General features: G+C 39.5%; 1 protein-coding gene across 7 annotated transcripts in view; it reads left to right on the forward strand.

The window, feature by feature from the left end:
• The window catches only part of Pdxdc1 (pyridoxal-dependent decarboxylase domain containing 1), a 91,681-nt gene that overhangs the window by 33,013 nt on the left and 42,811 nt on the right, over positions 1-15,857 (forward strand). For all 7 annotated transcript variants that reach the window (XM_006245705.5, XM_039086236.2, XM_063269268.1 and 4 more), the window contains 4 exons: positions 12,874-12,958; positions 13,804-13,852; positions 14,003-14,104; positions 15,448-15,573. In XM_006245705.5, the coding sequence (XP_006245767.1) occupies positions 12,874-12,958; positions 13,804-13,852; positions 14,003-14,104; positions 15,448-15,573 (362 nt within the window). The remainder of the gene's footprint in view (positions 1-12,873; positions 12,959-13,803; positions 13,853-14,002; positions 14,105-15,447; positions 15,574-15,857) is intronic.

The raw sequence follows: 15,857 nt of genomic DNA on the forward strand, positions 1-15,857 counted from the left end.
CAGGCTGGCCCATAGTAGTCCTCTTATCTTGGCCTTTAGAGTGCTGATGTTAAAGAAATGAGACACCATGCCCCATCAAAGTGAGGTACTCCTGGTTTTTGTTTCTTCATTTCATTGATTAGTTTTTGAGACAGAGTTTCTCTGTGTAGCCTTGGCTGTCCTGGAACCCAGATTTGTAGACCAGGCTGGCCTCTCAACTCAAGGTGAGGTGCTCTTAAGGTAACTAAAGAAAAGCTCCTGGAGCTAATTTGTGAACCTAATGAAGTTTCTAGATTTCTATCTAGCAGCCAACAAATAGAAATCTAATTTAAGGCCAACAAGATGGCTCAGAAGATAAAGATGCTTGCTACCAGATTGAATGGCCTGGTTCCATTTCATGATAAAAAGAGAGAACAGAATCCTACAAGTTGTCCTCTGCCTTCCAGTTACATTCTGTTGTATGTAGACCCACATGTACATAATAAATGTAATAAGTAACAAATTGAATTTACAATGTCTTCTATGATAGCATCATAAAGTATGAAAATAGGCCAGGCAGTGGTATTCTATGCCTTTAATCCCAGCATCTGGGAGGCAGAAGAAAGTAGATCTCTGTGAGTTCAAGAGCCTGGTCTACAGAGCAAGTTCCAGAATAGCCAAGGCAGCATAGAGAAACCCTATCTAAAAATAAGAAACCAAACCAAAACATGAATATGGGGCAAGATGGCTTAGCAGGTAAAGGTGCTTACTGCCTGATGATAAATACCTGACAACCATAATTCAATTTCCTAAACTCATATAAAGGTAAAAAGAAAAAATCAACTGGACAAAGTTATCCTCTGCCTTCTACATTGGGGCCATGGCATGTATGCACACATACATCTCACATGCTTATTATAGACAGTCTAATAAATTAAGAATACTTAATGAATAAATTTAACAAATATATATATATATGATATTGATGCACTGAGAAGTACACAGTGTATTCCTGAAAGAAGTTTAAGAAGGCCCAGTTGTGCTGTAGCATGCATGTTAGAGACTTGATGTCACTAAGTCATTTCTCCCTAAACAAGCCCTGTCATAATCTCTGCATAATGAGTTCCAGGCCAGACAAGGCTACTCAGCAACGTCTTATCTCAAAACAAACAAAACAAACAAAAAGGTGGCTCATACCTTTAATCCAACACTAGCGGTGCAGAGACAGGTGGCTCTCTACATTTAAAGCCAGCCTAGTCTACACAGCAAGTTCCAGGACAGCCAGAGCTATATAATAGATTCTACCTCAAACAAACAAAAGTAAAAGCCCTATTAAGAAGTGAAAAGCAGGCCTTTGTAAAGAGGAACTCCAGCCAACAACATATTTACCACTAATCCCGTGGGGGAGAGAGCTGGATCCTCAGAAATGCAGACACTCCTGAGAACCCAGAGTCCACAAATAACTTTCTGCCCACATTCCTGACCCAAGAGGAAATTGCCTAGTGCCATCTGTGCCTCCTAAGCACAGGGACCTAGGAGCAGTCAGGGGCAGGACTCTTCTGGTTTCTGCCTGTGCCAAGAGCTGAAAGCCAGTCCCTAGGAGGCCAACACACCTGATAGCAAAGCTCTCTGATCCCAGATTCTGCTGAAAGAAAACAAGTCTACAGCAGTGCTGATACACAGGCCTACAGGAGGGCCAAGCCACTTTCAGAGTCAGCAAGACAAGCCAACACCAGAGACAACCTGATGGTGAGAGGCAAGCACAAGAACCTAAGCAACAGAGGTTAAGAGTAATTGGCATCCAGAGTCCAGTTCTTCCACCAAAGCAAATACTGGATGTCTAAACACACTGAAAAAGCAAGATTTAGATTTAAAATCACATTTTATGATGATGATGGAGGATTTTAAGAAGGACATAAATAACTCCCTTAAAGAAATACAGGACAACACAAGTAAACAAATAGAAGCTCTTGAAGAGGAAACACAAAAATCCCTTAAAGAATCCCTTAAAGAATTACAGGAAAACAAAAACCAAACAGGTAAAGAAAATGGACAAAATCATCAAGGTTTAAAATGGAAATAGAAACAATAAAGGAGGCACAAAGACAGACAACCCTGGAGATAGAAAACCTAGGAAAGAGATCAGGAGTTCTAGATGAAAGCATCACCAACAGAATGCAAGAGATAGAAGAGAGAATGTCAGGGGCAGAAAATGCCATAGAAAACATCGACACAACCATCAAAGATAACGTAAAATGCAAAAAGCTCCTAGCACAAAACATCCAGGAAATCCAGGACAAAATGAGAAGATCAAACCTAAGGATAATAGGTATAGAAGAGAGTGAAGCCTTACAACTCAAAGGGCCAGTAAATATCTTCAACAAAACCATAGAAGAAAATTTCCCTAACCGAAAAAAAGAGATGCCCATAAACATACAAGAAGCATACAGACCTCTAAATAGATTGGACAACAAAAGAAATTCCTCCTTTCACATTATAGTCAAAACACCAAATGCACAAAACAAAGAAAGAATATTAAAAGCAGTAAGGGAAAAAGGTCAAGTGACATATAAAGGCAGACTTACCAGAATTACACCAGACTTCTCACTAGAGACTATGAAAGCCAGAAGATCCTGGGCAGATGTCATACAGACCCTAAGAGAACACAAATGCCAGCCCAGGCTATTATAGCCAGCAAAACTCTCAGTTAACGTAGATGGAGAAACCAAGATATTCCATGACAAAACCAAATTTACACAGTATCTTTCCACAAATCCAGCCCTACAAAGGATAACAGATGGAAAACTCCAGCACAAGGAGGGAAAGTACAACCTAGAAAAAGCAAAACTGTAATCTTGCAGCAACCCCAAAAAAAGAGAGACACACAAACATAAATCCACCTCTAACAAAGAAAATAACAGGAAGCAACCATCACTATTCCTTAATATCTCTTAACATCAATGGACTCAATTCCCCAATGAAAAGACAGACTGGATATATAAAGAGGACCCAGCATTTTGCTGCATGCAGGGAGCACACCTCAGAGACAAAGACAGACACTACCTCAGAGTGAAAGGCTGGAAAACAACTTTCCAAGTAAATGGTCCAAAGAAACAAGCTGGATCAGCCATTCTAATATTGAATAAAATCAACTTTCAACCAAAAGTCATCAAAAAAGATAAGGAAGGACACTTCATGTCGATCAGAGGAGAAATCCACAGTGTTGAACTCAATCCTAAATATCTATGCTCCTAATGCAAGGGCACATCATTGATAAAAGAAACCTTACTAAAGCTCAAATCACACATTGCACCTCACACAATAATAGTAGGAGATTTCAACACCCCACTCTCATCAGTAGACAGAACATGGAAACAGAAATTAAGCAGAGACATAGAGAAAATCACAGAAGTTACAAACCAAATGGAATTAACAGATATTTATAGACCATTTCATCCTAAAACAAAAGAATATACCTTCTTCTCAGCACTTCATGGTACCCTCTCCAAAATTGACCATATAATCGGTCACAAAACAGGCCTTGACAGATACAAGAAGATAGAAATAATCCCATGCATCCTATCAGATCACCACAGACTAAGGCTGGTCTTCAATAACAATAAAAACGACAGAAAGCTCACATATACATGGAAGTTGAACAACACTCTACTCAATGATAACTTGTTCAAGGAAGAAATAAAGAAATTGAAGACATTTTAGAATTTAATGGAAAGGAAGGCACAATATACCCAAACTTATGGGTCACTACGAAAGCAGTGCTAAGAGGAAGAAAACTCATAGCTCTGAGTGCCTCCAAAAAGAAACAGGAGAGAGCATACCTTAGTAGCTTGACAGCACACCTAAAAGTTCTAGAACAAAAAGAAACAAATACAACCAGGAGAAGTAGAAGGCACAAAATAATAAAAAACAGGGCTGAAATCAACCAAGTAGAAACAAAGAGGACTATACAAAGAATTAACAAAGCCAGGAGGTGGTCCTTTGAGAAAGTCAACAAGATAGATAAACTGTTAGTCAGACTAACCAGACAGCACGGAGAGTGTATCCAAATTAATAAAATCAGAAATGAAAAGGGAGACATAACAACAGAATCTGAGAAAATTTAAAAAATCCCCATATCCTACTACAAAAGCCAATATTCAACAAGACTGGAAAATCTGGAGGAAATGGACAATTTTCTAGACAAATACCAGGTAGCAAAGTTAAATCAGGAAAAAATAAACCATTTAAACAACCCCATAGCTCCTGAAGAAATAGAAGCAGTCATTAAAAGTCTCCCAACCAAAAAGAGCCCAGGACCAGATGGGTTTAGTGCAGAATTCTATCAGACCTTCATAGAAGACCTCATACCATTACTGTCCAAACTATTCCACAAAATAGAAACAAACGGAGCAGTACCCAAGTCCTTTTATAAAGCCACTATCACGCTTATACCTAAACCACACAAAGACCCAACAGAGAACTAGAACTTCAGACCAATTTCTCTCATGAATATGGATGGAAAAATACTCAATAAAATTCTTACAAACCGAATCCGAGAACACATCAAGACTATCATCCATCATGATCAAGTAATCTTCAGTCCAGGAATGGTTAAATATACGCAAATCCATCAACGTAATGCATTATATAAACAAACTCAAAGGAAAAAAAAAAACACATGATCTTTTCATTAGATGCTGAGAAAGCATTTGACAAAATTTGATAAAAGTCCTGGAAAGAATAGGAATTCAAGGCCCATACCTAAATATAGTAAAAGCCATATACAACAAACCAATAGCTAACATTAAACTAAATGGAGAGAAACTTGAAGCAATCCCACTAAAATCAGGGACTAGACAAGGCTGCCCACGCTCTCCCTACACATAGTACTCCAAGTGCTAGCCAGAACAATCGGACATCAAAAGGAGGTCAAAGGGATACAAATTGGAAAGGAAGAAGTCAAAATTTGCAGATGATATGATAGTGTACTTAAGTGACCCCAAAAGTTTCACCAGAGAACTACTAAGCCTGACAAACAACTTCAGCAAAGTGCCTGGGTATAAAATTAACTCAAACAAATCAGTAGCCTTCCTCTTCTCTAACTGTAAACAGGCTGAGAAAGGAATTATGGAAATGACACCCTTCATAATCGTTACAGATAATATAAAATACCTCGGTGTGACTTTAACTGAGCAAGTGAAAGATCTGTATGACAGGAACTTCAAGTCTCTGAAGAAAGAAATTGAAGAAGATCTCAGAAGATGGAAAGACCTCCCATTGTCATGGATTCGTATGATTAATATAGTAAAAATGGTCACTTTGCCAAAAGCAAGCTACAGATTCAATGCAATCCCCATCAAAATTACAACACAATTCTTCATAGAGTTAGAAAGAGCAATTTGCAAATTGGTGTGGAATAACAAAAAAGCCAGGTTAATGAAAATTATATTTTACAACAAAAGAACTTCTAGGGGAATCACCATCCCAGTATTTCAGAGCAATAGAGATAAAAACTGTATGGTATTGGTATAGAGACAGGCAGGTAGATTAGTGGAATAAAATTGAAGATCCAGAAATGAACCCATACACCTATGGTCACTTGATCTTTGACAAAGGAGGTAAATCCATCCAATGGAAGAAAGCATTTTCAGCAAATGGTGCTGGTTCAACTGGAGGTCAGCATGTAGAAGAATGCAAATCGATCCATTTTTATCGCCTTGTACAAAGCTTAAGTCTAAGTCGATCAAGGACCTCCACATCAAACCGGATACACACAAATTAATAGAAGAAAAAGTGGGAAAGAGTCTTGATCATATGGGCACTGGGAAAAATTTCCTGAACAAAACACCAATGGCTTATGCTCTAAGATCAAGAATCAACAAATGGGACCTCATAAAACCTCATAAAACTACAAACTTCTGTAAGGCAAAGGACACTGTCATTAGGACAAAATGGCCACCAACAGATTGGGAAAAGATCTTTACCTATCCTATATCTGATAGGGGGGTAATATGCAATATGTACAAAGTACTCAAGAAGTTAGACTGCAGAGAGCCAAATAACCCTATTAAAAAATGGGGTACAGAGCTAAACAAAATTCTCAGCTGAGGAATATGGATGACTGGGAAGCACCTAAAGAAATGCTCATCATCCTTAGTCATCAGGGAAATGCAAATCAAAACAATTCTGAGATTCCAATTCACATCAGTCAGAATGGCTAAGATAAAATACTCAGGTGACAACAGATGCTGGCCAGGATGTGGAGAAAGGAACACTCCTCCATTTTTGGTGGGATTGCAAACTGGTGCAACCAGTCTGGAGGTTCCTCAGGAAATTGGACATTGCACTACCTGAGGACCCAGCTATACTTCTGGGCACATACCCAAAAGATGCCCCAACATATAACAAAGACAAATGCTCTGCTATGTTCATAGCAGCCTTGTTTATAATAGCCAGAAGCTGGAAAGAACCCAGATGCCCTTCAACAGAGGAATGGATTAAAAAAATGTGGTGTATCTACACAATGGAGTACTACTCAGAGATCAAAAACAATGACTTCATGAAATTCATGGGCCAATGCATTGAACTAGAAAATATTATCCTGAGTGAGGTAACTCAATCACAGAAAAACACAAATGGTATACATTCACTGAGAAGTGGATATTAGCTCAAATTACCCAAGATACCATCCACAGACCACATGAAGCTCAAAAAGAAGGATGACCAAAATGTAGATGCTTCAGTCCTTTTTAAAAAGGGGAGTAAAAATATTCATAGCAGGGGATATGGAGACAAAGTTTGGAGCAGAGACTGAAGGAACAGACATTCAGGGCCTGCCCCACCTGTGGCCCATACAGACAGACAGATATATATATATATATATGCATGTCTGTCTGTATGTATATGTATATATACACATATATATGTATGTATGTGTGTATATATATGTGTGTGTATACATACATAAATATATATGTTTACACACATAAGCACATATACATATACATACATATATATATACATATACATACATATATATATATATCTCACCACCAAAACTAGATAACCTAAGAAGTGCATGCTGACAGGAACCAGATATAGATTGCTCCTGAGAGGCACAGCCAGAGCATGTCAAATACAGAGGCAAATGCTAGCAGCAAACCATTGAACTGAGAACGGGACCCCTGTTGGAGGAATTAGAGAAAGGATTGAAAGAGCTGAAGGGGCTTGCAACCCCGTAAGAACAACAATGGCAATCAACCAGAGCTGGACTTAACCACTACCCAAAGACTATTCATGGAATGACCCTGGGCTCCAACTGCATAGGTAGTAGAGGATGGCCTTTTGGGGCAACAGTGGAAGGAAAAGCCCTTGATCCTTCCAAGATTGAACCCCCAATGTAAGGAAATATCGGAGGAGGGGGGAAGAAAGAGGGGGTGGATCAGGGGAGGAACACCCTTATAGAAGAAGGGGAATGGGAGGGGATAGGAGGCTTATGGACAGGAAACTAGCAAAGGGAATATCATTTGAAATATAAATAAAGAAATATCCAATTTTTAAAAAGTGACAAAAGTAAATTTGCAAAAAAATGAAATAAAAACTACCTAAAAATAAAGTGAAACTAGCAAAAAAAAAATTCACCACTATACATTGGTTTGAAAGCAAGTCTCCAGAATGTTCCATCTAGAACATAAGTCACAAAATTTGCAATTATATGTAGTTTTTAGCTATCTGTGATAAGGGATGCAGAATTCATTCTTCATTGATGTTGGTATAAACATGGTTGTAATGAGTAATCCCTTCACAATTATTTATTGAAGCTATTGGATTTTGTTATTTGGGTTTTTACATTGTTTTATTTTTGTTAATATGTTACTTCTAAGCTACTTCAATAGCTACATGAAATACTACATGAAAAAAAAAATGAAAAGGAGGCTGGAGATATGGCTCAGTGGTTAAGAGCACTGACTGCTCTTCCAGAGGTCCTGAGTTCATTTCCCAGCAACCACATGGTGGTCACAGTCATCTGTGATGGGATCTGATGCCCTCTTCTGGTGTGTCTGAAGATAGCTATAGTGTGCTCATACCTAAAATAAATAAATCAAAATCCAAGAATAATAATCACTGCTAAATCTTGGTATATATAGCTAGGGCTTTTTAAAAAAAGTGAAAAGCTAGTGGTAGGCTGGGAAAAATATTTGCAAAACTTTTTTTCTGGCAAATTATATTTAAAATATATAGTAACATTCTGTTTCAATTCAGTGATTAAGGTGACAGCTTTAAAATGAATAGCATTTGGATGGATAATTTACCACATGGGTATATAAATGCTTTCAGATGTTTAACATTATTACCATTAGAACCATACAATTTGACTCCATATGATGATATACACTTAGATAATCACAGCACTTCAGAGGCTAATTCCTGAGGACCAACAGTGTAGGTCAGTGTGCTGTAAATGGAGAAACAATAGTGAGGTCTGGGATGTAGTTCAGTTGATAGAGTACACATGTAGTATATACAAAGCTCTAAGTTCGATCGTTAAGTTTAAATGAAGCAAATGTGGATAGCACATGTCAGTGAGTCCAACAGTCAGGATATGTGGACAAGAAGTTTGAAGTTCAAGATTGTCTTAAGGTGAATAGTGAGTTCAGGGTCAGGCAGTGTTAAAAATATAAAATAATAAAGTACAACCACAATGAGAGCTCAAGATCTAGCGCCGTCTTTGTCTGCTATGCCTAAGACCCTGGCACTAGTCCCACTGTTAAGGAAAAAGGTGCCTAATCCTTACAGGGGCACAGCAACTACATACGTTCTACCCCAGATGGGGATCTCACTACAGACCAAAGTACAAATGCCACTAAAGTCAAATTTGGTGACCAGTGAATTTTATTGGGGTTAACTTAAAGGAGCAGAAATGGCTCAAAGACAGCTGCAGTACCAAAGTCCACCTCAGCATGGTGACACAGTGCTGGTGACCTGGAGTACACTGCACAGCTTGCAAGCAGCTCGGTAGGTTGGAGTTGCTAGGGTCTGGGAATCACTCAGAGATTTACCATGACAGTGGATACATTTTAATAAGAAGAGGCTTTATTAAATACTGCTATCATGGCACCAGGAGTGTAACTGAGAGCACTCCCAAGATGTAGCAGCTAGCCATATCAGCCCAGGGCTTATAAAGGCAAAACCCACAAGATTACATGTATTCTGCCAATGTGTATGTGTGTGTGGTGTCCTATTTTAACATATTTATCTTACAGTTATCCTAGTCATCTTTTTTTAGCAAAGTAAGCGAGTTTGCTTACAAAAGCAGAAATAGCAGTTAGCCTTATGACCTATTATTTTGCAAGAACAGCAAATTTTACAAGCTCTGTCATTTAAGACTAGTTTTCAACAGCTGGGGGATAAAAGGGTATGAGCTGCTAGAGTACAGCCTGTGGAAGCTAGGGACTTACATGTTAAAGGCATTTTTACTTTTTGGTTTCAAGCATAGTAAGTCTAAACTTTAAATATAATTTTAATCGTCACAGGACTGTTTTTTTCCAGATTTCTCTGTTGGGATAAACCTCTTCCAAGCAGCCTCACTGGTCTCAGAGTTGCCTTTGCTGATTTGCTTGTCTAAATCTTCTTTGTAGCTTGACTCTGCTCTTCTTGGAGGACTCTTAGCTTTTATTTAACTCTGGCAGAGAAGGGCCTAGTGAATTTGGTCAGTTTCAGGGACTTCCTGAAGCTCTTTTGAGTTGTTTACCTTTTTGCTTAAGGAACTTCCCTAAAGGATGGAGTGTTCTTCAGAGGAAACTGTTACACAATATTGGGATACAAAATGTTGCAGCCATTTAGTAAACTTGAACAGTTCCTCGGAGAGCCAAATGCAAATCCTGTAGTCCACTCATCCCAGTACTGTAGTTTATCAAGGAGAAATGAAACAATCTCCACCCAAAGATTTCTATGCATGTGTTTGTTCATTGATGAAATAGCTTGAATGTTCTTCATGTGGTGAGCAGATGAGCAAATTAGGGCATTTGCCTACAATAGAACACTAATCAGTAAGTACAAAGAAGTGCTGGCACCCACTTCAGTGTGGAGGAGTTTCAAAGTCATGATGATGTACAAAGAATTGCATATGGTGCATTGGCTTGACACCCTAGGACAGACAAGACTTGAGTGGCAGGAACAGGTAAAAGGTGATTGGGTCATGAATTAGGGAAGAGAGTAGCTACAGTGAAGATGGAGAGTTTTTAAGGTAATAGAATAAGTATTGATTTGTGACATTAGTTACACACTGTACACATGTATCAGCACTCATTGAATTATATACTTATGTGAATGGGGGTTTTTGAAGGTAAATTATATTTTAATCAAGCTGTTGTCTACAAAAGGAGAACAGTTGCTTCCTGCCTGACTCACCTTACTATATGTTTATTCAGTCACTTGATAGACTTAGAAATTACATTTAGCTTGTAACTTAAGCGACCTTCCACTGTGACCTATATCTATTCCCTGAATACATGCCTCAGAAACAGACGCTGCCAGAAAGTATGAAATTACTCTGATAGTGATCGTCATTAAACACAGCCCTGTACTTTCATCTGGATAGAAGTAGTACAGTCAAGTGCAACTTAATTCAGTAACCTAACTGTGTAGAGTACATACCTGTAATCCCAGCTGTTGAGGCAGAGGCAGGCAGATCTCTGTAATTTTGAGTCTTGCTTGGTCTATGTAGCAAGTATTAGGATAGTCAGGGCTATAGAGAGAGATCCTGTCTCAAAAAAAAAAATCAAAAAAAATTTTAATTAAGGTATTTTTTAAGGTTTGGGATATGTCAAGCATTGTGTGAGTTTGAGGTCAGCTTGATATACATTCTAAGTTCATAGTCAGACCCTGTGTGTATGTGGGGGTGGGGGTGCCTGTAGTGTCCTTCCTTGGGCACACTCTACTTTGTTTGATTTAGAACGGGTCTCTTACTGGCCTTGCCAGGTAATGCTAGGCTGCCTGGCTGGCACGGCCCAAGGGTCTTGCCTATCTGCTTCCTACTGGGATTGCTATGTGCTGCCATCATGCCTGGCTTTTTAACATGAGTTCTGGGGATTGAACTTAGGTTTTCATGCTTGTGGGACAAGCATTTTGCCTAATCACCTTCCCAGTCCTCATCCCCTTTTGAGACAAAAGTCTCATGTATCTCATGATGACCTTGAAACTTTCGGTCTTAGTGCTAGGATTACAAGCATGTACCACCATGCCTATTTTATGTGGTGCTGAGTGATAGCTTTTTTCTCCCCTGGTGATGAAGATATAGGCCTGATTAAACCAGATTAAAAGAAGATAAAGGCAGGTTTATTAGGAGGCAGTTCTTATGTGGGTTTATCAATCTCAGAGGTGGAGGTCAGTGAAGTCACATATCTAGGCTAAAGCAAGGGGGTTTTATAGAGCTTAAGCAAGGTGGGATGATGTGCCAGCTAGGAGCTGGGATTGTGTCTGTACATGGTCAAACACTGAACCCTTGGGTATGTTGCCAGAAACTCAGAGTTAGAGTAATGACATATCGGCCAGGTGTTTTCTCTGAGGGTTAGGGAAAGTGTTTTTGTGTGGGGGAAGGGTTGGAGAAAGGCGGGCAGATGGGGTTTTATAGCGTGTGTGGGGGATGAGCAGGCGTTCCAGAGTAACAGTGGCCATCTAGCGTCTCCCTATATGCTGGGCAAACACTCTACTAAGGCACACTGCCAACCTACATAACCTTTTTTTAAAATTGTGTCTGTTCAGGCCATGGTGAGGATGTAGAAGTTCTTACTAGTTGAGATTTTGTTAACTGAAAATTTAGGGCATTTGGAGGAAATACATGACTGTGTTTTACTTAAGTTGAAAAAGGATGTCTCCAGTAAAGTCTCTAGTGCAAATTAGTAAGGGATGAGTTCCAAGACTTTGACATATTTAAGTAGTCTTCTTTTTTTCCCTTTTTAAAAAAAATTATTTAATTTTATTCTATGGTCCAGATTTTATCCCCCTTCCTGTCCGTCCCCTGACTGTTCCACATTCCATACCGCCTCCCCCCACCCCCATGAAGATGTCCCCACCCCACCAGACCTCCCCACTCGCTGGGGCTCCAGTCTCTTAAGGATTAGAAGCATCTTTTCTGACTGAGTCCAGACCCTGGAGTTCTCTGCCATATTTGTGTTAGGGGCCTCATATCAGCTGGTGTATGCTACCTGGTTGATGGCCCAGTGTCTGGGAGATCTCAGGGGTCCAGGTTAGTTGAGACTGCTGGTCCTCTTATAGGGTTGCCCTCCTCCTCAGCTTCTTCCAGCCTTTCCTTAAGTCGCATGGAGGTCAGCAGTTTTTGTCCATTGGTTGGGTTAAGTAGTCTTCAAATTATATGTTTTATGATAGCAACCTGTAAGGTAAAAACACAAATTCATGTTACATATTCTTTTTATAAAGGTGATACCTAAATCAAAAAGCTCAGGATGTGGAGATAAAAAACAGTGAGAAAAGATATATTAAGCAAATGTTGACCAAAAAATAAAAAATGTTGACAAAATGACCTTAAAGTAGTAAGTATAAAATAGTTCATATTGACAAGACATAATCTGAAAGGGAAAAGTTACAAATGTTTATGGACAAAATTTTGAGGTTTCTATAGAGTGCTAATAAAATGTAGGCATGGATCTACAGTCCCACAGTCTTAATGGCAGTGAGTGGAAAGTCAGTATGTGGTTTCAGTGTAAAATTAGGCACTTAGACAAGAGGAGACACAGTCTTCAAAACTTACACAAACCAACTAGCAAGTGTTGATTAAGTCAACCCACAAGGAGATATGCTGCTGCTTCCACCCTGTTGAAATGCTGTGTATGAAAGCTTCCTCGCTGTGAAGCTTCAGATGGGGTTGCTTTTAATGCCTCTGCTTATTTTATTTAGGAACTGCAGCAGTCGGACACACAGACAAGATTGGACGTCTGAAGGAACTCTGTGAGCAGTATGGCATTTGGCTCCATGTGGAAGGGTAAGTAGACAATAAAGTTGGTGAGTTCCATGTTGGTCCTCACGGAGAATGGACATCAGACCAACACTGAGTGGCGTTTATCATTAACAGTTTGGATTACAGATAACAAAATCATCCAAACTGGCTAAGGCAAAAGATTTTATTGCTTCGTATAACTGAAAAGACCATTGCTAGGAATGGCTTTAGACACATTGTCAACCAGATTTCTATAAGTTCCTCTCCACTTCCTTTCCTGTTCCTGGTCACTTGGCTTGATTTCCTGTGTTTTGGCTCATGGAGAGACATTTCCTATTATGGTTAAAAAAAGAAAGTAACTGTAGAAATCCTAGCCCTCTTTCTCTTCATGTCCCATGAGTTCCTCTGATAGCTGAGGCCATTTGGACACTTCTGAAGTGGGTGAGTGAGTCCACCTGAGCTCATAGTTTGGTAAAGGTTATAGGGTGGTTTGATAGAAGGCCCCTGGAGTGCCTTTAGATAGAAGAGGAGCAGGTTCAGGGAAGCCAGATGCCCATGTCATCACATCATCCAACATAAAGGTCCTTTTATCTTCTATCCAAAAGAAGAACAACCATGAAAGATACAGAATAATGTGGACATTGTCCTAAGCAAACAGGGACAGCCCGTAAAGCTCGTTTTTCTTAAAAGTGCATTTTGAAGCTTTCTATAACTCCAATCTTTGGCTTTAAACAATCTTTGCTAATTAAACAAAAGGCATAGGTGAAGATATCCGTATGTCACCTTATGACAGCACAGTTTTTGTTTTTGTTTTTGTTTTGTAGAGTGCCTGCTTAGGGAACAAGTAACATTTGAATAATTGATACTTACACTGGTGCTTTTTCTTCCAGTGTGAATCTGGCAACATTGGCTCTAGGTTATGTCTCCTCGTCTGTGCTGGTATGTTGTTGGTTTATTGAATATTGGTGGTGGTAAGAAGGAGCTTAGTCTCTTCAGCTCATTCTGCTTTTCCATAGTTCTTATGGCTACAGGAGGGACGGTGTTTCATGTCATCTGGTTACCTAATGAACAAAGCTCTCTTTTTGGTAGGCTGCAACCAAATGCGATAGCATGACACTGACTCCTGGCCTGTGGCTAGGTTTGCCAGCTGTTCCTGCAGTGACACTCTACAAACATGACGATCCTGCCTTGGTGAGCTGACTGTCACTAGGGAATGAATGATATTTATAATTGCCTTCTGGGATAGAACTTAGAGAAAGAAAGGAATTTTTTTTTCTAAATTCTACTTTTGTTGCCTTTCTTAAATTACTTTTTTGGGGGCAAACGTATAAAATAATGGGTTTCAGTATGGCATTTTCATGCATGTATATTGTACCTTGCCCCTACCCTCCAGTACCACCTTTTTCTTCAAGTGGCACATACTAGTACTTCCAGCACTCAGAAGGCTAAGGCAGTGGAATCTCTAGTTTAAGGCCGTCTTGGACATAGTGAGACCCCATCTCAGAAATAAAAACAAACAAGAGTCTAGCATGCTTGAAGCTCTGTATCCCATTCTCAGCACACAAAATGGACGTGGTAGACTGTGCCTGGTATCCTAGCACTTAGGAGATGCAGCCAGGAGGATCAGGACTTCCTAGGACACATTTGGGGGTCTTTGAGGGGTGACAAAATACTCTGATCACCACACACCTGTGGAGGTCTCTGTGAGAGCCTCTTCCTGCATGTTTCCCTGGGTTTCAGTGACCAGTCATGACCGCCTTTGTCTGTTGAACCATTTCATTAGCCCAGGATGCCATACTTTAACTCTTTACTTATGCCCTCCCTGTACTTCTCTATGTGTATGAAAGATTTTTTATGGCATTTTATGATGGGTTTTCTTTCTTTTACTTGATTACTTAATGATGGTCATTTGTGAGTTTTTAGAGTCTTATAAGGTTTTTGTTAATAGACATCTTTTTACAAATCCAATTATTTTCAGAGATTAGGTTTCCAGAATTAGAATTATCATTTAAGACACTGACCCACATTTTCAGTACAGGTTGTAACAAAAAGTCTTATTGGTTTAAACTGTTAATTGTGGGTTTTTTTTTGTTTTTTTGTTTTGTTTTGTTTTTTTGTTTTTCTATAGATGTGTTAGTGAAAGGTACGTGCAAAACAAAGTAAATATTTGATAGTTACTGCTTAAACAGTTGATATCTTGCTTAGTTGAAAATGGCCAACTACTTTAAAGATGCTCATAATAACCCGTCAAGGTGCTGCCTTCTAAATGGCTAAGAACTGTGTGTGGCTCTAGAACTTAGTCCATCTGCAATTTCACCTGGAGTAGCTCTGCCTCCCCTCACTTTTGAATCCTCCGTGAACACAGCTAAATCTTTGAGCTAAGCTCATTTAGGGTACTAGTTTTGTAAGGCCAATCGATAATGTAAGCCAAGTATCCAGCATAGATAGCATCTGACACGTTCTATGTGTAGTAGAGTAGCTAGCCAGTGCAGACATTCCAGCAGCCCTGAGTGCACCTGTCTTGTCTTTTTTAGACACTAATTGCTGGCCTTACATCAAATAAGCCTGCAGACAAACTTCGAGCCCTGCCACTCTGGTTGTCTCTACAATACTTGGGACTTGATGGCATTGTGGGGAGAATAAAGCACGCTTGTCAGCTGGTGAGTAGAGACACTAAAGGAGTCACAGAGACCTCCACTTACTTCGATAATCCTTCATTCAGAATGAGGAAAGTCATAAGGTGACTTCCAGGAAAGAGACAGTACATAATCTTGCTCTAGACTGACTGGCCTCCAGGGAAAGGGAATATAGAAATTGAAAATTCAGTGTATCCCGCACTTGGGAAGGCAGAGGTAGAGATCTCTGAATTGAGGCCAGCCTGTTCTACATGGTAAGTTCCAGGATAGCCAGGACTACATAGAGAGACACTGTCTCAAAATAAAAA

This window comes from Rattus norvegicus, chromosome 10 (assembly GCF_036323735.1).
Source record: "Rattus norvegicus strain BN/NHsdMcwi chromosome 10, GRCr8, whole genome shotgun sequence".
Lineage (NCBI taxonomy): Eukaryota > Metazoa > Chordata > Mammalia > Rodentia > Muridae > Rattus > Rattus norvegicus.